Source organism: Micrasema longulum, unplaced genomic scaffold (genome assembly GCF_059751315.1).
Source record: "Micrasema longulum isolate JH-2025_06_02 unplaced genomic scaffold, ASM5975131v1 h1tg001133l, whole genome shotgun sequence".
In the NCBI taxonomy this organism is placed as follows: Eukaryota; Metazoa; Arthropoda; class Insecta; order Trichoptera; family Brachycentridae; genus Micrasema; species Micrasema longulum.
Window position 1 is genome coordinate 167,616 of NW_028278321.1, and position 26,286 is coordinate 193,901.

Here is a 26,286-nt window from a genome sequence, read left to right on the forward strand (position 1 = left end):
AAATTTTAGCATTGAAGAACCAAACATTAAACACAAAAGTCATATTATACTCTATAGTTCTTAGTCGATGGTTTTAGCATTTGTAAAAAGGATAATGTCATTTGCAGGATGCCTCAAAAATATAAAGGTGATTTAATTTTTTTTTTCTTACGAACAACTTAGACAATTATTGCCAGTAATGGAAATGCCCAAATAATTCTAATGAGTAATAAAAGAAGAAAGAAATGAAGTTGAACATTGTCATTGGTAACACAGATTATATAGATAGTTGATTGGTAAACGGTATTGGTCATTTTGATTAGATTTTGACGTAATTTTGATCTTCAGTTTTGTATTTTCGGTAAAGTTTGACGGGCTCTACGCGCAAAGCGACTTAGTTTACAGATTCTATCTAGTATTGTTTTTCCCGAAACAAATGACAATATCAGTGGCTGTTCAATAAAATTGGAAATATTGTAGTCGAAAACTGTTAAAAGAACTAAAATGTCTGACGAAACGAAATTGAAACAATATATGACGAAATATAAACGTCCGGATATTACTAAAAGAGAAATGTTGAATGTACTTCAACAACACAAAAGTCTAGCTGTCAAGTTTGAAACGTTTATATTCAATGATGGAAGTTGTCGCGAGCTTGTTAATTTGGAAGGAACGGTGCCAGTTTTATACAAAGGAAGCTCTTATAATATACCCGTTTGCATATGGCTAATGGATACTCATCCAGAAAACGCACCTCTTTGTTTCGTAAAACCGACTTCGGATATGTCTATCAAAGTCTCCAAGTGCGTAGATTACAGCGGAAAAATCTACTTACCATACCTGCATGAATGGAAATCTGGGAATTCTAACCTGCTAAAACTTATCAAAATAATGTGTACGACATTCAGCGAAACTCCTCCAGTGTACACAAAGCCCCGGGATGCCGGTCCTAAACAGCCGCCGTATCCCACAGCTTCCTTCATACCGCAACCGGCAGGACAAATGCCTTCACTTTATACACCGTACCCATCCATGCCATATCCGGGCTCATCCTCTACTCCGTACCCTTCGGTGAACAACTTGCCTTATCCTCCCTACGGCGGGTACAACTCCTTTAACTCGTACCCTTACCCGCCCGCTCAGCCCGGCAACCCGCAGTACGGCGGGTACCCACCGGCCATGCCTACAGTGGACAACTCGTCCGGGGGCACCATAACTGAAGAACACATCCAAGCTTCACTCCGGTCGGCCGTGGAAGATAAACTGAAGCGTCGCTTGCGAGAACATTTCTCTCAAAACCAAGCCGAGTTGGAAACTCTTCGAAGGACGCAGCAAGAGCTCACAGACGGCAAACTAAAACTGGATGATATCCTTAACCGATTGCAAAGAGAGGAGAAGGAACTGAGTCAAAATGTGACCATATTAGAAGAAAAGGAACAGGAGTTAGAGAGAAGTATAGAGAAGTTGTCGGATCAAGATGGCGTAGACCCAGATGAAGCCGTGATGACCACCGCTCCTCTCTATAACCAACTGCTTACTGCATTTGCCGAAGAGGCTACAACTGAAGATGCCATTTACTACATGGGAGAGGCTTTGAGAACTGGAGTTATCGATCTGGATTCCTTCTTGAAGCAAGTTCGAGCGCTATCCAGAAAGCAGTTCACCCTTCGCGCCTTGATGCAGAAATGTAGGCAGAAAGCTGGCCTTGCCTACTAAGTCTCTGTTGTATCACAAATATTTACTCTATGTTTTAAGTTTTAAAATATCCTTAGATCTATTTTTTTTTATTGTTATTGAATGTGGATATTATTTGTAAGGAGACATAATTATTATCAATTTTTGACCTTCAAGTGATATGCCTGCTAAATGATGTTTTCTAGAAATCTGAGGCTTGTGATTTCTACCTCTGCAAACCCTATTTACAACACTTTACGAAAAGGTATTGTATTTGTTATATTATACCATGTAATATAATTTCATACTACAAATTATTAGTACAATAAAGATATTTAAATATTATAAACTATTTTTTATTTTATTGATTGTAAATCTTTTTTGAGCGTAATGAAGTTGATGCTAAAATAAATATGTTTGTGATTTGCCAATTAGATTAATATAAAAAGTGCCAATGATTAAGTAGGGGAAAATAACTGATCAATTCTTGAAAAAAAACAATAACTATATTAAAATATGAATAACATTCGAGCGAGAAAAGTATGAAAGATTTAGGTACATTTTTTACAGGTAAGCAAAAGTAAACCGTAGGGGTAGAGGAATATTTAAAAAATATTTTTAATATTTGTTTTTATTTTAAATTAAGCATGAGAACATGAATATTATTTTATTTTATACTAAAAATATATAAAAATCATTAATGGAAATGTTACAATATGTGCTATATTCTGAGTATATTTAAATGCTTTGTACAAAATGCTGTCTTATGTAATGCTTGTAAATTAATGAATAAATAAAAGTTTTATGAATAAAAAATACATGAAGTATAACAGTTTGCAGCAGAAAGTGGACTGTGATTAGCGAGTTATAATCAGATTGAGAATCTGCGAGTGAATATGAAGCCAGTAATAATTGAGCAACCGTATGTGCATCAAAATATGTTATGCATCTCCTGATTCTTTCTTCTGCATTCCTTCTTTTTGCTTCTTAGTTTTCTTGGAAGTGGCTTCTTGCTCGATGGGAGCTGGTTTCACAAAAGGAATCATTTCTTTAAACCTTTCAGGCATCCACTGTTTCAATGATTCAGGTACCTAAAAAAAAATTTTTTTTTAATTAATACACTAAATTACATAAAAAAATATTTGTCAATTATGAATGGTTCATTGATTTACCTTAATACCTTCCTCAGTCTGATTAACTTCAAGTATAGCGCAAATTACTCTAGTAGTAGCACACATGGTTGCATTAAGCATGTGAACAAATTCAGTAGTTGCATTCATTTTTTTCGTTTGTCCATACCTAAAAAAAAAACAATTAAATTATGCACACATTGATTATCTCATTGCAACGTACATATTATAAGTAACTATTTTTATATTGCAGATTAGGAGGCCCAAAGTACAATCCTCTTTATCAGAACTCATATACTATTTTTACTAATTTAAAATAGCCTCAGTGTTTGAGTATACACAAATATTATGGTTATGGCTTTCTTTTATTCCTACACTTAAATCCGGTTAAAAGATGGCTAGTAAAAAGATATTATTTATCGTGTAAGAAAGCATAATTATAATCATACCTGACTAACAACCTCCTAGCTTGATAGTCCAAGCAATTGCTACAAGAAACCAGTTCTCTAAATGCACCAGATCCTGGAAACCAAGCTTCAAGATCTAATTTCTTAGAGGCGGCATGATTCAGGGCTCCGGAGACAATATTCACGATCCTGTAGGGGATCCCAAGAGACTTGCAGAAGCTCTCTGCATTGTTAATCATCTCATCCATCATTTCCCAAGACTTGTTGTCGTGGGGAGAGGTTAGACAGAACTGTTCCACCTTTTCAAACTGATGTACTCTGAATATTCCGCGAGTGTCACGACCGTGAGATCCAACCTCCTGTCTGAAGCAAGTTGATATACCAGCGTACCTAAAAATAAGTTCATTTCAAAGATTACAATTGTAATGTTTGTTTTTTGCACCACAACAGGCCAGGAGGCCCAAAAATAGTGGTGAATCACATCTGAAAACACCCAGCCTGGAGATATTTTTTTTTTTGTGTGTTCACCAGGAATCAAAACGTATCTACACAATATCTCCTCCTACCATAATGTAATCACTACCAATGTCTTTTGGACTGACGGCTGTAGACTCATTTCCTAAATGAGAGACACTATTTTGACAGCTATAGACGGCATAATCGCGAAGATGTTAAATATGAAACAAAAAAGTGTCCTCACTGGTGTAACTAGCGCTGAGTTGTTTTATACTTTGCAATATATTTTTCTCACGAGTACAGAAAGAAACTTTACAAAAAAATGTGTATAATATGTACAAAACATCTAAACAGTAATATTGAACATTGATATAATATCATCACGGTTCATACAAAAGTCATTAACCCAAAAAACACCATTTTGAGAAATCGCAATTCGAAAGTTTGTGGAACTAGGAAAAATTTGATTTTTTTTGTTTTGGAAGTTTTATTTATCTCATTATCTCATTTTATAAATTCCATTAGTAACTTTTTCTTTCAGATAAATTTTCATATATCTAGTAGGTTTTTAATGTGGCAAGTTGCCCAAAATTTGGTTTAGTGGCTTTTGCTTGTTTATAATCTGAACAATACAACCCAAAATAGTTAGTGACAGGAAAAAAATATGTATTACAAATAATTATTAAATTTTGTAGATAAAAATATGTTTTATATATTTTTGTTTTACTATTTTTTGAACCAGGTTGTAGTTCCGTGGTGGTATTGAGATTCAAATCCTACTCTACCACAACTCGATTTCCATTTTTCCAACACAAGTTATTTATGACTTTATTCAAAATGAATAAATAATTTTCAACTTCAATAGTGATTTATGTTTGTTAAGATTTTATTGAAAGTCACATCACTGCTTTTCACTAACAAATAATTTCGATTTATGTAACTTTTTTCTAAGTAACCTTGGTAACTTTTTCGTCTTAAGAACATAATTTTACGCTTTGAATGACATATTCAACTCAAAATGGACTTTTGTAGGGTTAGTGACTTTTACCTGAACGGCGACAGATGCATCCTGAAGATAAAAATTATATTTTCAATTTATATTATCATAAAATGTATTTAAAAAAAATTAAAACTACATTTACTAAAATAATTCTAATAATTCAAAATTGGTTTGGCCAAATGACACAACCCTGTGTGGTCCTGCGGCTAGTGTCTCGGACACAGGGACCAAAGGTCCGTGGTTCAAATCCTACTCTACCCCAACTTGATTCCCATTTTCTAATAGTGAGTTATTTACAACTCGTTGAAAATGGCCCTCAAAATTAAATATTTTATTAAATCATAAGATCGCAAATATTTCTTTTTTTCTAAAAAAAAAAAAAACCCACCTCCACTATCCATTTTTTGGCCCTTTTAATAATTTTATCGTGATTTATTTTTTTGATGGACAGTAAAAGTAGGTTTAACAAATGTTGTGTCGTTTAAACTTACTCTATAACTAAAAGTTTATTTTGTCATAGGATATATAATCATGCAATTTTTTAACAAAGTAAATGAGTTACTTAATGGGCAGAGATGCTTCCGGAAGCCACTCATCACGGTGGTACGCCGCTATTGGCTGTTCTGACGTGGCTATTAGATATTTCTCATCTGTTGGAGCTCCATCTTCCGCTTTATCTGCCCCCTTTCCTACAACCTTGTAAAGTTCCTCGTCAAATTGAGAAAGCTGCGCCACTTCTTGCATGATCTAAAGCATACATACAATTTAAATTAGTAATCAGAATAAGTTTTCTTCTCAAATTTAGTTGATATTCTAGGAGATAAGTTAATATTATATCAAGAAGAATTCAGAAAGAAAAAATATTCAATAGTGGAAATATTTTCTAAAGCAGGCATAGGCAATCTCTTTCTAGTCTGGGCCAGATTGCTAATTTTCCTCCGAGTTGCAGGCCGGAATATCAAAATAACCATCCACACATACAAAATATGTATAGTCTCTAGTAGCCACCGTATACAGAAGAACTCACAGTAATTAAACCATAATTAAAAAGACATACAATGCACTATGGATTTAAATAATTTTCTTGATAATAGTCTTAGTCCAGTAAAATCCTATTTACAATTACACAAGCTCTGGATTGAAATTATTTCAACATTCAGAGTGCATTCATTAATTTCCTCTAAAAACAGATTTAACACTTCTCATCCTTATGCACTCTGGATTGAAATCATTTTCATGTTCCGGTTAGAGTTGTCTAAGCTCTTGTTAATTATTTTTACATACTAGCGCATTTTGGATTGATTCTATTGAAAAAAAAAACTTAACTTAAAAACTCCATATTTCTGCGGGCCGGATCAAAATGTTCCCAAGAGCCGGGGTTTGCCCACATGTATTCTCAAGAATAATTAAGGTAAAATTAATCATTGAACCACTAACTTTGTGATTTTACATGTTATATAATTTAAACTAATTTACTTTGTGTAAAATAACTAAAATAAATCTGACATGCCGACCGGCTCCAGAATACAACCATTCATTGTTTTAAATTTTCCCAAAGGTGACACCAAATTACAAGTAGCTACCTAAAGTACATTTGCTAACATGTGTTCAGTGTTTCGAATCTAGGCTACAGTTTCTCAGAAAGGGAATGAGGGGTAGGTCAAATTTATTTTATGATTTAAAATTAAAAGTGTGCCTATTTCATGCCAGAATTCTTCCAAAACATACACCTATTGATAAATCTGATACAATCTTACCTCTTTACGCATAAAGAATGGCGTGTATAATGGTGTGTAGCCCTTCTCGAGTAAGGTGTGAAGTGATAATTGTATAAGAGCATGTTCCAAGAACACTGCAGCACCTTTTAGGTAATATCCACGACCACCTGAGACTACAGCTCCTCTTTCTCCATCCATGCCTAAAAAAATAAAACATTTTGTTTAAAGAAAAAAACTAAAACGGTAAAGAATTGATAAAAAGTTTAATTTTATTTTTTACTATTTTGGTATAAAAAGTAAGCTAGGGTTCCAGCAGCGCTCGTATCTTAATGGCCGTAGTGAACGATGATGCGGTGGACAGCCTTCATAACGGTGACTAGAGAGTGGTTTCCTAGGAAAACGGTGTTATCAACACCGTTTTCCTAGGAAACCACTCTTTAGTCACCGTTATGACGGCTGTCCACCGCATCACTGTTCACTACGGTCGTTAAAATACGGGCACTGCTGTCCTCAGAAAAACCGAAAATCACAACATATATAATATACAAATTATTATTATTCACAAAATACGCAGTAAACATTGTATTTTTTAAAATATTTTGAGTAGGGTTCAGCTCTTTTACATCACAAAAGTCAACAGACGGAAAAGTTGAGGAAATGTGGATGTTCAAATGAATGTTACAGTGAGTAAAGTGGTCTGTAAATGCCCTGACTTGCACATCCTTTCTCAAAAAAAATTTCCCTCTGTGTATTTTAATTAAAAATTATAAAATATTATGAAAAAAATAAATAAAATGTCTTCCAATGGGCCTAAAATGATTAAATCTAATTTTGATTTTATAACAGTTTAGCTGTGAATTTTATGATTTTCATTTTAAAGGTGCAGGTATATTTTACCAAATTGTGTTAATTCATTAGGCATGGGGCAATGCAACTGTTTTTTAAAAGAACAACTGTTACAATGTCATCATGATTTTTAATTTAATTTATAAAAGGCCACATAGTATACAGACAAAAATATTTCCAACTTTTTTTATTTAAGGCCATTCCCTTTTGCCATTACAGGGAATATTACTGGAGTGAAAAATTAATTCAAATAATAAATAAGTTACAGTTTCACAGTTCATTATTCATCTATTAAAAATTGAATGTCAACTAATATTTACTTTACACTGTTTAGCAGTATACCTTATTTATGTAATTCACTTAATATTTATTCAGATGTTTTTATCAAACTACATATTGCTTTATGTTTGATAGACAAAAAATTATTATGAGTGAGAATTTTTTCACGGTCACTATTTGTTCTCAATAGCTAAATCATAAAGGCAGCATTGGTATGGAAAAACAAATGCAGCCAATGTCAATCATACATTATATAAAGGTAAGATGATCAGTCACGAGAAACAGCTGCACGAGATATGGGACTGCAAATCAATGTTGAGAAAACAAAAATGATGACACAGAGCTAAAACCCACCGCACAGAAGAAGAGGCAGTGTCCAATATAAAGACAATTACTCCTTTAAAGTGGTCGAGCAATTCACCTACTTGGGCTCCAGTATAACAGAGAACAATGCGAATCCAGCAGAAATCAGAAAAAGATTCACAGCAGCCAACAAAACATACTTTTCTTTGCTGCCAGTGTTCAAAGCATGTAATGTCTACAGAAAAACCAAAATTACCATTTACAAAACAATTATACGAACTGTATTGGCATATGGGTGTGAGGCGTTAACACTGACAGTGAAGATGGCTGAGATGCTGGGCACTTTTATAAGAAAATAAAAATCTGCAGACCAGTGCGAGATGATAATCAGTGGCGCATTCGGTACAATGATAAACTGTACAGCATATACCAGGCCCCGAGCATCTCGGCACATATGAAGCTGCTTAGATTAAGATAGGCCGGACATGTACAGCAAATGCCTGCTTCACGGGTCCCTAAAAGATTAATGAGCGGATACCCAGATGGAGAGAAATTAATGGAAAGACCCAGGCTGAGATGGGAGGATGAAGTGAGAAAACATGCAGCGCAGCTTCTCCAGAATATCAGGGTCGGCACCAGGAATCCATTGTGAACTGCTAATTCTGCCTCTTGCGACAAACATTTAATTTAAGTGCACCGTTCACTCCGTTTCCGGCACTCACCCTCCTTTCAATATCTTTCTCGGTCATATTGTTAATAAATAAATTTACCGTCAATCATATGAATGAGATCTACGTGGGAGTATTTGTTCTTGATACTACAATCTCCAAAGGTCCGCTCAACCTTATTTTCATCTTCATTATCGGAAACAGGAACACTTTCATGAAGGTGGTTGCCGACTTCACGAAGTGCTTCGTTTCTTGTTTTTTCTGCCACTAGTAAATTCTGGTCATTTTGTATAATGGCAGCATCAACTAGGCCACGAACCTAAAGAATAAAAAAAAATACATTGAAAAATATTGAAGTACATACTTATAGTCCATTAAAATCTTTGATAAACCTTTGCTTACGTGTGCGTGATCGAACGATTTGAAATATAATATTCGAGAGTGCCTAATAACATAAATGAAATTTGTATATTTACTTTACCACCAGTAACTAACATATCAACATAGGCTTATTAAACATTCAAACACAATGTACATTTAAACACAGTGTATATTCCAATATGTTGGCAGACACTTTTTTCTCATAGGATAAACTTATATGGATAAATATAATAACTTTCTTATTTTTAGAATATTTCACTTCCGATTGGACCATAGTTGATGGTTTAAAGTTAATCTTCTTCTTTAATAAAATTTGGTCGCCTGTAGCTTTGCATGTCATGTTCAAAGCTATGTTACTTCAGAAGAATCTTAATTTGTAGTCTTGGAAAAGGGAAAATCGATTATTGATTCTAAGTAATTACTTAAATGTATTGTTATTTATCATTGTTGCAAAGCCCATGAACTATGATGGAAGATGCTGACTTTTAATATCTGTGTGAACATCTGTTAGGGATATTCCATCTTTTCTACATTTTGCCTCTGTGAAAATAGACTGACAAATATATCAATCATCATCATTCCCTTTCCACACCTAACGGTGCATAGGGAACTGTAAGATGATCAGTCTTACCCTTCAGGTACCAGTCCAGGAGATATGAAATATTCTAGTGTAAAAACACATTTTTAAATAAATATTTATGTCATTTAATGTCAGAATCGAACCCGGGACCTCTTCCATGGTAGGCGAATGCGCTGACCACTACAACATGAGGCCGACAATATTACAATAGAGATGGAAGATATTTTGAAGGGAATAAGAAAGTCTATGCATTTAAAGGGTTTATAACTTAATGTTGCCTGGTTTAAGAGATAACTTTGCACACTGTTTTGCATTAACTCTGCCTATGTTTAAGCATCCACATTCCTTCAACTCTTCTATCTATTTTCTTTTGTAAAGTATAAAGAGCTGAAACTTTTATTTAAGTGGGTAAGATTCCTTTGGCTAAATTATTTCACCTTCTTTACAACAGGAGTAAACAAATTTTCTTACTTCTTTTTATACCGGTTGATTTAATAATAATATGAAGTTCAGCCCTTCGGGCATCATGTAATTGGCCTCATTTTATCGGCCCTACGGGTCTCAATTGATCGGCTTTTCAGGCCTTAATGGTTAAGTATCTCGGTCATCTTGAAATATCGCCCCTTTGGGCCTCACAATTTATTTTTTGCTGTTCGAGGCAATCCTAATGTAATAAAGAAGAATCTGTCACTCAGAATAATGCTACCAAAACCACACAACATTTACAGATATAATGCATTAAATAACTATGCAAAAAGTTCGGTTAGTAAGGGATTAACTCTGAATAATTAAGTATCCATAATTTAAAATAATAACAGTCAGATATCGCTGACTGTTACAATTTACTAAGTGATGATGGACGAATTTGAGTGATGTTTCATCCTTCAAACAATACTCTACTCATGCAGTCCATGGATCAAAATTTTATTCAGGTGGTGAAAATTTCATATCGCAAGAGACTCCCTTGGAAAAATGTTAGTGAAGAAGATAGCATCATTTATCATCATCATTATCATCAACATCATTAGCATTATCATTCCGTTTCTACTCCTAATGGTGCATAGGATACTGCATTGGTACATCATATATATCATTGAGAAAATCTATTTATAGTAATTTATAAATAGTGAATGACATGAAGGAATTTTGGTCATTATTAACACATGTAATAAACCTAATATCCTTTATAACATGTGTATATCACTATTAAATTCAAAAACCTTATTGACATACACTATGCAAAGTTTGTTTAATTTCTTAAATAAGTATTCCAATAATACGAAAATTCGCTAAAATGAAAAGGCTGGTTTGCAATTGTTCGCATTATAGAGGTTATACTGTTTACCTAACACTATAAAAGAAATATTATTTGGAATAAAACATTAAATGCAATTAATAGAAATATTTAAAAAATAATTATTGACATCGGGACCGTAGTCAGACTTTATAATCAGGGCAGGCTCAAAAAATGTCAAGGCAGGCTGATTTTTTTTTACATTTTATACACAAATACGTATGTATTGGAAAATAGCATTATTATCACCATCCACACTAATGATGCATTGGCTGCTGCATGGGTACACTAAATGCAGGTGAGGCGATCAGCCTGACGCTTCAGGTGCCAGTCCAGAAACATGAAAAAAGTGAAGAACCACATTTTCAACCAATATTTTAATGGGATTTCTGGAGATAAATACGTAGCATTAACTTCTATGTATTTAGAGCATTCTGCAAGTTCAATTTGTCTGTGACCAATTTATATTCCAAAAAAATCGCAAATTAAGCATTTTTGTGATATTCGGTGATAAATACCTAAAATTGCTAGTTCACTATAAGCCAAAAATTGAATAAATTGCGCAACCGACTTTATGTAATATTTGTTTTATTATTTTATTTATTTATTAAGATTAGCGTACATATATACATATTTAAATATTGAAGAAAAGAGAAACAAGAACAGTCGTTTGTAAAAAAAAAATATTAATAAAATGGCATTGCATTTTTACATAATATACATATATATAGATTTGTTTTTACATTTACAATTCACAATTTGTCGCCCAACTAGACAATAGTCTATTCTAAGGCTAACAAATGGTGAATTTACTGGTTATTTATTAAGTTTATCTATTATGTCTTTGTTAATAATTCAATCAATAAATCCACTAAATTATTCACTATCTCTAATTATGACAAACGTTCATAATAATAATATTTGGATATAGTATTTTGATGTGGAAAAAGTTCTAGCGAGAGGCTAGGGCGGGCACAAAATCTTTCTTATCCTACTTACGCTTGGCTTCAGCCCCGATTGACATTAGCTATAATATTTTGAGATGTGTGCTTAATGGGGTCACCTTTTTAATTTGATTGATGGTCAAAGCTTTCAAATCTTCGGATGTAACGTTCTCCAAGTCTTTTGCTATTTTTTCTGGAACCGCCTCAGCTTCATCTCCTAGCGGTTCCTTCTTCTTCATTTTGTCTCCAATCTCCTTGCTACATGCATTTTTGAATTTATTCCAGTTATCGGCATTATGTCTCAGCTGTCTCCACAAAACGTCTTGTTCGATGACGGAATTTACTAAAGCGATATCTTTAAAACGTTTCTTTTGATTCTCCCTGACTTTATCGGCATTAGCACCCTTATCTTCTCGGAAAAGGTCTAGGTCCAAAACCATGATGGCTTTATTTCAGTAATGATGTGCTTTTACTTTCACACTACACAATATTGCACTGACACAAACTGCACAAAACGTGGCTAGCGAAACGTCAGTGCAAATTCGGCAGAAAATGACGCAAGTGACTGTAACCTAATACCATAGAGAAGAGACACTAGAGACATAAATTAATTATTTTTATATCGCTGTGTATTTGTGTTTTTAGATGGCGGTGTTTTTTTTTTATACTTACATTTTTGTTTCATTTTATTTCGTTTTTATGATTTTCCCAAAAAAATTTGGAACAATTTTCAACGAATTGTAAATAACTGAAAATTTAAATCAAGTTGTGGTAGAAAGAGATTTGAACCTTGGACCACTAATCCGTGAGTACACAACACTAGCCATGGGACCACAACCCGGTTCTTTGGTTTATTTATTAAAATTGTTCCTGAACCACAAATATATGATTTTCCTAATTCTTTCCAAACTGATCATAAAAAATAAAAAATACTACTTGTTACTTTGAGGCGGGTTGTGGTCCCACAACTAGTATCGTGGACTCAAAATCAGGAAGTCCGAGGATCTAACTCCGTTCTACCACGACTTACTTCTAATTTTCCAACACGGGGATTCTAAATAATATACTAAAAAAAAATGCCCCAAAAATTGAAATATTTTATTAAGTTATATAGATGCATATATATGTTTTTTTTAATAACAAATTTTCATACAACATATTTGATCTGATTTTTTACTTATTAGTAATATTTTTATTAATAATTTCATGGTATTATTGTTATAATAGATGAGTTCTTTTAATTCATCAGTGCTAAATAATCAATTTCACAATTAGTACTTACTACAGCAATTATAATTTAAGATTCAAAGTGATTTTTTTATTGTCTACACGCATTAACCACAATAGTCAAAACATTTTATTAATTTTAACGTTTTATGGTATTTTATGTTCATCTAACATGTAAAGACATGAAATATGTAAAGACAAATACTTATTTTTTTAATAAAAATCTAATACTTTATTCAAACTTCCCTCCAGTTCGTGTTTGTATTGGTGTGTGGGAAGATAAAAATTCTTTCCGGCAAAATAAAAATCAAAATTTATAGCTGCTTGTTGTTGGTCATTGTACGACAGTGCTACCAATAAATAAATTGAAAATTCCGATCAGCTTTCGCTGTTGTCAAATGTCAAACTGCTGATTTGGATTTTGCGGTAAGCGAATGACATTTTCGGGTGTGCGTTTAATTTTTTGTTTAACTTTCATCTTACGGATCACAACTAAACGGTATAACAATTTGATTAATTTTTTTGTTTTCGATATTAAATTGCTATGCAATACTCTCGTTGTGCCGTACTACCCTTTGAAAACAAAATATTTGTATTTGTTTATTAGATAGTGCCCCGCAACAATGATATCAGTGATATTTGATTCCACCCGAGAGTAAATGTAGAATCAGAATTAGAACATGATACTAGATTAAAGTGTGGTATTAATAATTTCAAATGAAACACGTCATCACTTTGTGCCGGTTGTTTTACTAAATTGTACAATTACATTTGGTTTTAGGCCATGTTAAAATGATTCCCATTAAAGATAACCATGATATCGCGTGTTTTCTGGTTACAAAGCACTCATGGAAGGGAAAGTACAAGAGGATATTCTCCATCGGGACGCAGGGGATCACAACTTACAACCCGGATAAGTTGGAGGTGACCAACAGATGGACATATTCGGATATCATTACCCTCACGTCCTCTGGCAAGCATAATGCATCCACCTCCAACGAGTTTTCACTAACGATGAGAAAGGATCGCAAGATAGACACAATGAAGTTCTCATCGGAACATAAGAACATAGTGTTGACTGAAGCATTTAAGTACCGCCACATGTTTGCTGAGAAACCGAAAGAAGCTTATGTGAGTAACAAATGTGTAAAATACCTTAAAGCTCTTAATAAATGTCTTATTTCATTTCCTCAATCTGTTAGTCATTGTTAGATGCTAATTGTTTTCTAGCGTTTACATTTTAAATTCAATCTTCTATGTAATCTTCTATTTTTGCTAGATATTTCTACTTATTATTGATTTACTTTGCTTGTTTTTATGGTAAAATGTTATGTTTGTCAATCACTTAACCGACACAAAACAATGCCAGTACCTAAGAACAAAGAAAGTCATAAAATGAATGACATGTTTTGCAGACTCCTGTACCGACAGTGATACATTACTTTTTACAGAATAAAATTAAACCTTGAAAATATTTTTTTTTATCATTTTTTCAATAGAAATATTAGATTGTGTCATTTCTCTTTTTTCTCATTGAAAAACAACATTAGTTTTTAAAATTTATTTGCAATATTCCAATTAGATAATGTGCCATGAAAACACGTATTCAAAGTGAGTGTGGATTCAATATAAAATCCACTAATCATTCACTGTTTGAAACCAAACACAGAATTACTCTTGCAGCCATTCACCACCCTAAAAACCAGCAAGAGTCCAATTAGTGAAAACGACAGATTATTGTACTTAATTGATTGTTTTGATAGTGTATTTTTGATTTTAGCGCTACGAAGCTTACAAACATCACTGGAGTGACACTCGCCTTCCCGTCGTACTAGAAATAACTCCTTGTTCACTGGACCAATTAGATCCTGTGACCAACACCCCTCTCGCCAGCTATTGTTACAACGAAATCGAGGGTATTATTGTAGTCCAGGACTACCCCGGTGGATTTGTCATTGCGTGTGGTGGATTTAGCCGATTGCATTTGTTTGCTGCATCCAATCACATTGAGATTAGAAACAAGATTGTCGAAGCTGCTTCAAATACTCTCGGAATATCTATCAAAGTGTTAACAGCTGCCATTACTCTAGAAGATTTCCAGAATCAAAGATTTGGGAAATATTGGTAACTATACAATTTTAGAACTATATTGCGTCAGTTCTTTAAACACAACATACTTTACTTTTGTTTTCTTTTTGGCAAGCAGCTATTACCTAATGATGATTTTCCAAATAAAACAAAATGACAAAGAACTTCCTCCAAGAATTTTCACAAAAATACTTGAATGTTTTTTGTATGTATGTTTCAGTGGTGATCTCCATCAAACATCTGTCAGTGAGTTTGTTGTACACAAAGTGAATTCTCTGCGCCACATCGAACCACCGAGAAGGACATTATGTCTCTCCGACACATGTATTTTGGAAAGGGACCCTCAAACCTATTCAGTCTGCTGCTTGAGACCTCTAGTTGATATCTGGGCTCTGGTTAGAGACCCATCAAATCCACAGTTGTTCTTTATCGAGTATATGAATGGACAGATGCGATGCTACTTAGCCGCAGAAAGGTAAAATGATTCACAAATTTGAGTATGTCAAGTACTAAGGTATAAAAAAACCCATCAACCTTATTCACATAAAAATAAAACATTTGAAATATTGCCCATAGGGTCTCTGGGCTTTATTCTAAGATTATTAAAATATTAATCACACGTCAAGCCTGCATCGAAATAAATAAATTTGCACACTTATGAAATAATTTATATAATATTTTTCTTTACATTCGAGCTGGTAGAATGCTTATTAAAACTCAAAAATGATTTTTTTCATGTTTGACATAAATTTTGCTTTCTATGTTTCTCTCTGCATTATATGTATACAATTTGGTAAAGTTACTTTATTTACTTATATGGTATAAAAATTCTAATGACAACATGTTTATTGAACAAACACAGTTGGGTCTGGTTGCAAAAATGTGTTTGAATTATGCAATTTGCCTGATTCCGTATTTTGTTTTAGAGATGCACTCCTAGCTAGTTTATTGGACGGTGTAAGATCTTCAGGAAATAGAGATGTTCATGTAAAAATGCAACCAACTCCCAGAGGGAAAAGACTTGGTCCTTTGCATGTACCAGTTGATGAAGAAACTGAATCAAATCATTTAAGGCAAGATAAATATACAATTACTTTATTTATAAATTATAATAATATGTAGTAATTTTTAAAAGATGTTTCTTAAAATTTTTGTTAAACGAAGAGTAATTTCTCATTCAATAACACTACTTCTCCACAGTATTGGGTTATATAGTCACATTTTGGATGCAGAGAGAACTTTTTTACTCAAAATTAAAGGATTGGAATTTAAAAAAATATATTAAATTTTTATTACCGTTCTATTATTTTGAAAATAATAGAAGAACAGTAATTTATAAATGCGCATATTATTGTTTTATAGATAAAAACACTACACTTTATAAAAATCTATAACATTTCTCAATCTTCCCATAATTTTTTTTTTTTTTGATCAAAGATTTATTTTGTTGTCTTTGTATGCCTAGACTACCTCATTCCCTTCTCTAAAATGTTCTCTATCCCTGTTGCAGTTGGTTAGTCTTTGTAAGTATAATATTTAAAAGTGTTACAATACCGATTAATTTTTGCTTTATATATTTATTATTTTTTTTTATTTTTATTTATTTAATAGCATAATTATACATTTTTACAATTTAAAAAAAATTTCACTTGTTATATTTTTACTAAAACTAAAATCCCACCAAGCCTCTTTTTGTAGCTTGTTGGTGGGATATATATTATATATATTTAAACATATATATTTATTTTATGTTATGTTTGGTGTTATTACTTTAAAACTTCACATTATTTTTATGTATTCTGATACTATAATTTGATATATTGTTTTAATTTAATTTTAGGTTTTTGATTAGTGCAACTGGACATTTTCGTCAGGATGTCATCGAAAGATTCAACGCGAATGTTGCATATTCTGGACTGCTTTATTCTGTCAATCAAGATGTAAGTAAAATTCAATATTTCATCTTCCTTACTCTAGTTACTCAGATGCATAGTGAACTGCATCAGCAGAATGTGTATATTTATGCCCAAGTTGTGTGTAAAAAAAATTAGATATGTGATTTTAATTTGTAGCGGTTATTTTCTGAGAACAAAGAAAAACTGATTGCTCAGGCTCTCCAGAGTTTGGTGCAGGGTCCAGATAGTGCAAAGGACACCAATTCGGCAGCAGATTTAGAAGCTCAATTCCATGCTCTGAGGAGACTCGGAGCCAGTAAAGTTGGATTTGCTGCATTCACAACAATGATTGGGTAAGCTTTTATTCTCTAGATCAGCGGTGCTCTCTTTTTTCTTTCTCCTGTTCAATTTCCGAACAGACCACAGTAGTACATGCAACCCGTCCGTCAGTCGAGGATTAACTTGATTTTTTTGTAAATTAGAATATTCAGGGAAATGAGTGTTGATGTCAGCATGTTTTGCATTTAAATGTCATTTCAAATTGTATTATTTCACCCCAGCAATTCTTTAGTCAGTCATGTTTGGTTGGAAGAGTACGAGTGAAGACGACGTTCATGTGGCCCCCAAAAAAAATTTACATATTCATACGGCCCGCCACCAAACTTATTGCCGACCGCTGCTCTAGACTCTTAATCTACCTGCTGGCAGTATTTCCCCTTAATTAACCCTTTTTTCATCCCTATCACTTTATGACTGTTTAAACCGTATTCTTCATCCGCCCAGACACAGAAAAACGAAATACATAACTAACTCAAAAGAAATTTTCATCAATATGTTTTACAAAACTTATGTTTTTTTAGATTTCGAGAATCACTAGGCTCTGCTGTAGTGGCATCATTACGCAAAGGTGATCCGGGGGTTGCTCACGCAGCTCTCGATGCTCTCTGCGCTCTGCTTCAACCCATGCACGCGGATTATGACCTCAGACAAGAGCAGCTAAATAAATCCTCTCTTCTCTCATCCAAGAACTTTCTGGAAGGACTGCTGGATATGTGGACGCAACATGTTGTAAGTTCATTATTATTCATTCAAATAAATAATCACTTATTTGTTTAACAATCCCTAAAACATTAAAACAAAAAAAATAGAAAATTCCGCCTTCTCATGTTTGCTATGTCAATTATTATGTGTTGCTGCCAAATAAAAACAAAACTTTGTTTTAGTCAATTGCATTTGGCGAACTTCAGTTAATTTACTTAAATAACTAATTTTAAAATTTACTTTCATAAAACAACATTTTTATCACATGTTTCGATTTACTACAACCAAATGTGAGTTCCTGTATAGATAGACGACCCGAAGATTAACTTATAAATACATAATTACTTATTATATTGTATTGTTTAATACTTCACAAGAACACATCGGGTCGGATCAGGTTGTGGTCCAGTGGCTAGTGTCTCGGACTGACGGCTCAAAGGTCTGTAGTTCGAATCCCACTCTACCCCAACTTTAATTCCATTTTCTAATAGTGAGTTATTTACAACTCGTTTAAAATGGCTCTCAAAATGAAATATTTGGGTAAATCATAAGAACGCTAATATTAACGCTAATTTAAAAAATAAATAAATTATTTTTATAAAATTGAATTAACAATCTATTCCTCACTCGGAAAACCCGTGCCTAGCACGACATTTTACAATTTTAGTTTAATTTTGTTTTTTTTTACACAGTGAATACTTTAAGAATAGACTTTTTACATAGATATACAATAAGCAATAAGTAATTGATTTTAAATAAAAATATATTGTCACAAATCTCAATTAAGTGTAGGTAGCCTGGATTATAGAGTGACTATAGTCTCCAGGTAAATTGTAATTTTATCTAATAATATATATTTTACTTCCTGCTTGTATTTGGAGTATTTTGATATGTCGTCGTGAAAATTTACCATATTGTCGGTCGGGCCTTTTTTCTTATTCCAGGAGACAGTAAAAACTGTTTTTAAAATCAACCTGAACACATTATTTACTCCTATCTGCGATACTGTTTTTCTTCAGAAAGCTCGCCTACTATTGTTATCATGCGTATTGTATGATCAGGGAACATCCGATAAGAGTTGAAAATCCCCATGTATGAAAATTATTTTTTTCAAAATTGTAGTTTGGCGGTAATGCACGCCGACTGAAGAAAAATGTTCTCATTCTTGATACCATCCATTTGGAGAACATCCATAAAAGCCGTATGGAACACATCTACCGAATTGGTGACTATTGGTATCTTTAACATTGTCTTAAGGATTCTTTTTTGAGCTACTTTTAGGGGATAAGGTGTGGCATTAAATGCTGGTCTGAAATTATGATCCCATACTCTATTATACTTTGTAAAAAAGTAGACTGTCCTCAAGTTTTGTGTATTTAGTACTTTTCTCAAATTGTGGAATAAGTGCAGAAGTTTTTTTATTCGGTTTGCGGTCATATCGATGTGTTTTTTCCATCTGAAGAATGGATCATTGGTAATTCCCGGATATTTGATGGAGTTTGTCCTTTCTATTATTGGGCACGCACATACTGGATCATTGCATTCTTCTATGTGCAGCTTCATCTTAAATTCTTTGACAGGTTGTCCTTGTTTTGTAATACTTAAAGTTATACATTTTGTTTTGTCAGTATTAAATGTCAAAGAGTTTCTGTCTGACCATTTTTTAACTCAATTTAATGAACTTTCGGTCTTTTTGAATACTTCTGCCCATGTGTTTTGTGCAAGTACAGTATCGTCTGCGAAACATGTCAAGTGGTAGCCTTTTTCCATATTGCATAGGTCATTAATGTATGTGATAAATAGGATAGGTCCCATGACGCTTCCTTGAGGGACTCCATAGGTTATAGAGGGAGGATCACCAATTGTACTATTTATTTTTACAAACTGCCTTCTTTCACTCATACAGCTTACTATTCATCGGATTCTTGGTCCTTAATTCCTATATTTTTAAGTTTCTTGAATAATGTACTACATGATATCGTATCGAATGCTTTTTTAAGTCCAAGAAAACAGAAAAAGCATTATTAATTAAATCCACTTGTTTTTCAGTTCATCCGTTTACTGCTGCAATTGCATCAGATGTGCTTTTCTTACCTATGAGTGTATTTAATAAAATGAAATTTCTTTTTTTTTAGAATCAGGGCAGTGGAGCTCTTGTTGTAGCAGCCATGTTGGATTTCCTAACCTTCTCCCTGTGTGTGCCTTATAGTGAAACCACAGATAGTAAACATTTTGATCAACTTTTAGAACTTGTGGCATCAAGAGGACGATCAGTATTTAGATTATTCGAGGTAAAAATATTTTGAAAACAAATTTAATGTAATATTATCCTAGGTATATGGCTACAGATTTTTTAATAAAGCTTTTGTTACATATATAGGAGTGTTGTACATGTAGCTATACCACGAGATATAATAAATATTTTTTTAATAACGGGTTGTGGTCCCGTGGCTAGTGTCTCGGACTCACGGACCAAAGGTCCGTTGTTCGAATCCCACTCTACCCCAACTTGATTCCATTTTCTAATAGTGAGTTATTGACAACTTGTTGATAATGGCCCTCAAAATGAAATATTTGGGTAAATCATAAGAACGCAAAGATTTCTTTTAAAAAATAAAATAGTCGTGTTATTCGTATACTAGCTAAGATATAGCAAATATTACGTTGCCCTCAACAATTTGAAAAAAGAGAATGCTAATTACGATACACATGCATGTAAGAAAGAGGTATACATATTTCCTTAGCACATATTTTTTTCTTCGTGACTTGTTACCATAGAAAAAACACTAGTAGGCAGCTGTCAAATTTTTGGAAAATGTAATTTAAAATATAACTAATTATCTACCTATTCCATAAATTAAATTGTATTTACGAATAAAACGATATATCTGTTCTGCTTTTTACAGTTTCAGCGTCATTAAAGCGTTTTTTAACTACACACAACGGTATATTTCTCTGCAGTGTCACATCTGATCATGATGAAAGTCTGTTAGAGAATAATTTCCTCTGCACGGAAGGAAATTACATACGAATTGAAATGCCATTTTTTTCGTGTCTATTTAATTATACGTCCTTGAGCAGTACAATGTTTATTTCAGCTACATAATGTAATGCCAACCTTACTGATCTTTCCCTTGATTTTGTTACAAGGTACTAAGTTTTGCAAAGTTCCTTGATAGGATTAGTAAAATTCATAAGTGTTAAATAAAAACACAATAAATTATAAAAAAGTAAAACTTTACTTGTAAAATATAGTAAATCTTTTTTTATCCTCTTTAAAATAAACAATTTTGTAATTGAAATTCTTCTCAATGTATTTTAAGGACATCTATCAAAAAACTTCATAGTATTCAGTTTTTAACTCAAAATTTCAGCACCCATCAATGGCGATTGTAAAAGGGGGTGGTTTGGTGATGCGCGCCCTAATAGAGGAGGGCAGCGCTGATCTGGGGGCTCGAATGCAGTCTCTAGCACTGGCAGAAGCAGCCTTGCCACGCCACCTTCTACTGGCCCTGTTTGGGGGCTCTTCCAGACCCCAACAGAGACACCTGTCTCGCCATCTCGTTGGGCTATGGGCCACAGGGCACCCCCCTGCCATGGGACTGTTAAGAAGAATTCTGGTAAGAACATGAGGTCTTATAAAATGAACTCTAATCAATCTTTTTAGATTTTCGCGGCCTTTCGAATTTTGATATTTGCTGTGGTGTGGCCTGTATATATTTTTTTATGATTTTTTTTCCATAATACAAAACAAACAAAGATTAATAATAAAATAATGTGACCTTACTGGGGTTACCCGTGTCGAGGACACTCAACAATATACTTATAAATGAGTTGGCTTTGGATTTGGTTTAATTTCTAGGTCATTTGTAAATTTTAAAAATACGTATTTTTAAGTAAAAAAGGACTTTCTCAATCCATAAAAAACTTTAACTTTAAGAGTGGTTTCAGCCAAAAATTATTTTCTTAACATAGTTACACAATGTACATACAACTAGTTGGGAAATTCTTTAAGCGTTTTTCTGGAGGAAGAATTCTTAGACAAAATGTGCACAAGATAACGCGTTTTGTTTTTAGTGGAAATTTCAATGTTTTTTTAAATAAATTGTTTCAGCCTTCCGGTCTTCTTAGCTTCCTAGACTCACCTGATAAAGTTCCTCAATCTGCCCTAGACGAAGAAGGAATGTACGAGAGAGATAATCTAAAGTTAGCGCAGGACGCCAGCAAAAATAAAAAGGGACCCCAATGGCAAGCCATTGAGAGGCAAATCAGAGTTGTGGAGAAACATTGGGAGGTAAGAATACAAAATCCTGTGGAAAAATGTAATAGAAAATATTTATTAATATAAAGTATCATAACAACGAGTTAATTATTATTATGTGTGTAATTAGTTTTGTGGTTAATTGTTTTTATTTACATTTGTTCATTTGAATTATTTATTATAAATAGGTACAGCACGCACATGCTTATAGTGTGGGATTATTTGCCCCCTTCATTTTGTTTTGGTGTTTCTAAATATGTAATGTGTAACACTTTGTGCCTTGCTGCTCAAATTCCCTGACTCTGTCAAACCAAATCATCGAAAAGGTCGTGAGTTTCAACTACCTGGGAGTATATGTCACAGAAAATGGCAACTTTCAAAAGAACTGAGAGTGCGGCTGCTCAACAGTATGAAGGCTGTCTGGAGATTGGATATTTACTCAGTAAAAACCAAATGCCCCCTATATAACGCCTGCATAACACTTATTCTCCTGTTCGGATACGAATCGTGGCACCTCGCTAGGGCCCAAAACAGCAAAATACTGAGTTTTGAGAATATGTATCTCAGAAGAACTCTGGGTATGGGGTGGTTTGACTTTGTCAGGAATTGAATAATAAGAGAACGGACGCAGCAAATTTCAGTGACAACCTTCATCAAGCGGAGGCGATACGGTTGGCTAAGTTATATACTGCGGATGCCTCCTGAGAGCTTTAACCACGTCTGCCTTATTTACAAGGCATCAGGTTCTCGCCGTCCCGGCCGTCCTCTGCTGATTATATCAGAACTACGGGACGCAAACCTGACTTGGGAGGACACACAGAAGCTGGCAGCCGATAGACATACATAGAGGCTCTTTGTGGACACCATATGCTAGGGAGTAGACATGGAATGATGATAATGATGAAATAAAACAATAATGAGATAATTTAGGTCGGTTTGTGGTCCCGTGGCTATTGTCGCGAACTCATAGATCAGAGGTTGAAGCACCGAAATCCGGCTTAGGGGCTTGCCAAATATCTGGTATCCGGCCAAACCATTATTTGTTTCATCCCTAGTTGATATATTTACTTTTATTTTTTCCTTTTTTTGTATGCAAATACTAGTTTGTAAATGAATGCCTATGTACGAGTTTTGTTTAGGGTGTTAATACAAAATATTAAATAATGTAAAACAAAATAACCAATTAAAAATTCTAATAATTTATCAAAACTTTCAGCACTACACCCAATTGGCTTTGCAGCATTGGGGGGCCCATACGGGGATAGTTATTGAGCGAAAGCAGAAACAGCAGGAGAGACCAATAGTACTGAGGAAGAGAAGAGAGAAGATTAAGGCTGATGCCAATTGGCCATTATTTTTCTACCAATTCACGAAGGACCACGCTTTACCTAATTTAATATGGAACCATAAGGTTTATATATTAATTAATCAAATTATACATCTTACGACTATTCCTTCTGAAAATTTCCAGTTTCTGTGTTACATTGGGACTGCATAAATGCTCAAAACAAACATACAAACACTTGTAAATCAATTTGGATGCATTGGTAATGAAAACATAAAATTTTAACTGACCACACGGATGGACAACTCCTTTGAGAAGAGGATATGAAAGTCAACTGGTCTGAAACATATAAAAATAGTATTGTTTTCAGGAATTTCCTGGCACGTGAAATAATTTGGAAGAATCCCTCCTTAATTAATAATACTGAAAAAATAAAATGCATGTATTTACTGGTCAATGAATGTCATTAAGGAGTCTTTCACTAAGTATTTTCTCATGTTCTGCAAGAAACACTTTTATAATCGTAATAAAACTGTAATTTTTGGTAGTTTTTCATTTTAAATAACGAACTTTATTATTTGGTTTTAAGGGAGCAGCTCAAGGCTGATATGCTTAAATCTATTTTAAGTTAAAGTTATTTGTTGGTGGATTTTCACCCACCCAAAAAAATATATCTACGCTCTTGTGGCAGCTTATTCTATTAACAATTATGTTGCTCAGGAAATGCTTCCGTGGGTTTAGGTTGCTGGTTTTCTCCAGCCTGAGACTATGGCCTCTAAGTTGAGTATACTGTTTCAGTTTGAACACGGTATCCAATTACATGCAGCTGAAGGGACTGTTGACTATTTTATATGTCTCTTAATGTCACCCTTTTCTCGTCTTTCCAGCGTTGTGAGACTGAGAGTTTAGAGTCCCTGCGCATACTTAAGTTATTTAAGGCTTTGTGATAGCTTTGTGCATCGTCGTTGCACTCTTTCCAACAAGGTACTTAATGAAATAAGGATTCCACATCCGAAACTAAATGCAATTCGAATGTGTATTCGTACAATACAAAATGTAGATTATTTTCATATTTATTTTTTCATTTTCTTTTAGACTCGGGAAGAATTGAGAGCCACTTTAGAAGGTGAACTGAGATCATTTAACAGTGACCGGGAACTTGGTGGTACAGCTCTAGTTGCGTGGAATCACACAGAACTGGAACTAAATTATCGCTGTTTACAAGATGAAGTTCAAATTGGAGATTACTACTTAAGACTGCTTTTAGAAACTGAAGATTCACCTGATTCACTTATCAGAAAATCGTTAGTAAAACTAATTCATATTTCAACTGACCTTATCGTGAAAAATAATTTTTGATAATTTTTAAAAGTTGAAAAAGTATTCTTATCTTAAATGCTTTTAAAGAATATTAAAAAAAAAAAAAATTATCAGTTCCATCTTGGTCAGAATGGTTTTGTTTTTTTAAGGTTGGTAGTATTACAGTCAATTATTCTAATTTTCAAATGAATTTTGAACAGATTGATCAATTTTATGTTTTTTTAAAAAAGTATATTGGTCATTTTACCAAAAATTTATAGTTAACAGATTACATATTAAAGAACGTACATACTAATCAACTTTATTACTTAGCTTGACAGGCGCTGTGGCGCAGTTGGTTAGACCGCTAACTGTGAAACTGGCGTCGCATGTTCAATTCCTACCAGTTGCAAGAAAAGAAATCGAAGAAAAATTACTTCTCAATTCTTCTAAATTGTTGGGATGTATTTTCAAAACCTTCATCTCGCCTCTTTCTCACCTGCTGACAAGTCTCTAAAATATAATTTTAGCGGGTTATTCCTTTAAAAAAATATAAAATAATAACAATCTAATATAAAATAATCTAATGGACACTAAAATAGACGAGATTTAAAAATTAATTAAATTATCTCATTCATTTGTTTTTTTCTAGATATGAATTTTTCAATGACCTTTATCATAGATTTTTACTATCACCAAAGATTGAAATGAAATGCATGTGTCTGCAGGCAATGTCTATTGTATATGGGAGGTATTATGAAGATATTGGACCATTCAGTGATACCAAATACATTGTGCAAATGCTAGAAAGGGTAAGTACTATTTAAATTTGCTTTTTATTTTGTTAATGTTTAAAAAACTCGAATTAAATATTAAAAATTGCAAATCATGGACGGCTTCTGTAGTTTAATCTATAATATATATGTGGTGTTTAAAGTCCATAATCGATGACACACACACACACATGTTAACATATTTCACCTGAAATAGAGCGACGACCGATAAAGCAAGTCATCGTTTTCTATAGAATCCAATATAAAAATTTATGCAACTCTAACAGTATTGCACAGAAAAATGAAAGCATCGTCCTGCAGTACAGTAACATCATCCCTACTATGGAAAAATGAACAACAAAGGAACGTGGCCTATAAAGAGACCACAGGGCGCAGTCAACTCCCAGTTCAGTTCAGCATCAGTCAGCTCAGTCAGTCAGAAGACTCAGCTCTAAGCAGTCACTCAGTTCCCGCATGTAGTTCAAGTGCAATCTCTTCCACCCATCATCGCCACTACGTTTGCGCTACACAACCAAGTGCTTTATCTTATTTACCATGTAATAAATACGCATTCAAACAACAACCTAGTCTCTTCTGTTTATCTCTAACTGGGGTAGGAGCTTCAACCGTCAACAATCCAAAATCCTACCTATAAAAAAAAAAAATTGAAAAACTCACATTCAATATTTAAAATTGACGGCTTCTGTGGTATAATGTGCATTATATTAAAAAATAACTACATGAGGAGAACTTCCACT

The 26,286-nt window shown here is 33.6% G+C and overlaps 3 protein-coding genes across 3 annotated transcripts in view; 2 read left to right on the forward strand and 1 right to left on the reverse strand.

Annotated features, from left to right (window-relative positions):
* Positions 1-226: 226 nt before the first annotated feature.
* TSG101 (tumor susceptibility gene 101) lies at positions 227-1,996 on the forward strand. The gene has a single exon (XM_088233616.1). It carries the CDS (start codon positions 484-486, stop codon positions 1,693-1,695), a length of 1,212 nt encoding a protein of 403 aa, XP_088089742.1. The 5' UTR covers positions 227-483; the 3' UTR covers positions 1,696-1,996.
* Positions 1,997-2,268: 272 nt separating this feature from the next.
* SerRS (Seryl-tRNA synthetase) lies at positions 2,269-12,241 on the reverse strand. The gene is made up of 7 exons (XM_088233614.1): positions 11,779-12,241; positions 8,563-8,779; positions 6,404-6,564; positions 5,209-5,393; positions 3,233-3,580; positions 2,826-2,952; positions 2,269-2,744 (listed from the first exon to the last, which is right to left on the reverse strand). Exons 1-7 carry the CDS (start codon positions 12,097-12,099, stop codon positions 2,595-2,597), a joined length of 1,509 nt encoding a protein of 502 aa, XP_088089740.1. The 5' UTR covers positions 12,100-12,241; the 3' UTR covers positions 2,269-2,594.
* Positions 12,242-13,248: 1,007 nt separating this feature from the next.
* The window catches only part of Rme-8 (receptor mediated endocytosis 8), a 40,737-nt gene continuing 27,699 nt past the window's right edge, over positions 13,249-26,286 (forward strand). The window contains 14 exon segments of the mRNA XM_088233620.1: positions 13,249-13,385; positions 13,668-14,017; positions 14,667-15,010; positions 15,195-15,449; positions 15,901-16,047; positions 16,815-16,914; positions 17,047-17,222; positions 17,730-17,937; positions 20,046-20,201; positions 21,285-21,530; positions 22,025-22,204; positions 23,388-23,582; positions 24,552-24,760; positions 25,408-25,567. Coding sequence (XP_088089746.1) covers positions 13,679-14,017; positions 14,667-15,010; positions 15,195-15,449; positions 15,901-16,047; positions 16,815-16,914; positions 17,047-17,222; positions 17,730-17,937; positions 20,046-20,201; positions 21,285-21,530; positions 22,025-22,204; positions 23,388-23,582; positions 24,552-24,760; positions 25,408-25,567 — 2,715 coding nt within the window. The 5' untranslated portion in view covers positions 13,249-13,385; positions 13,668-13,678.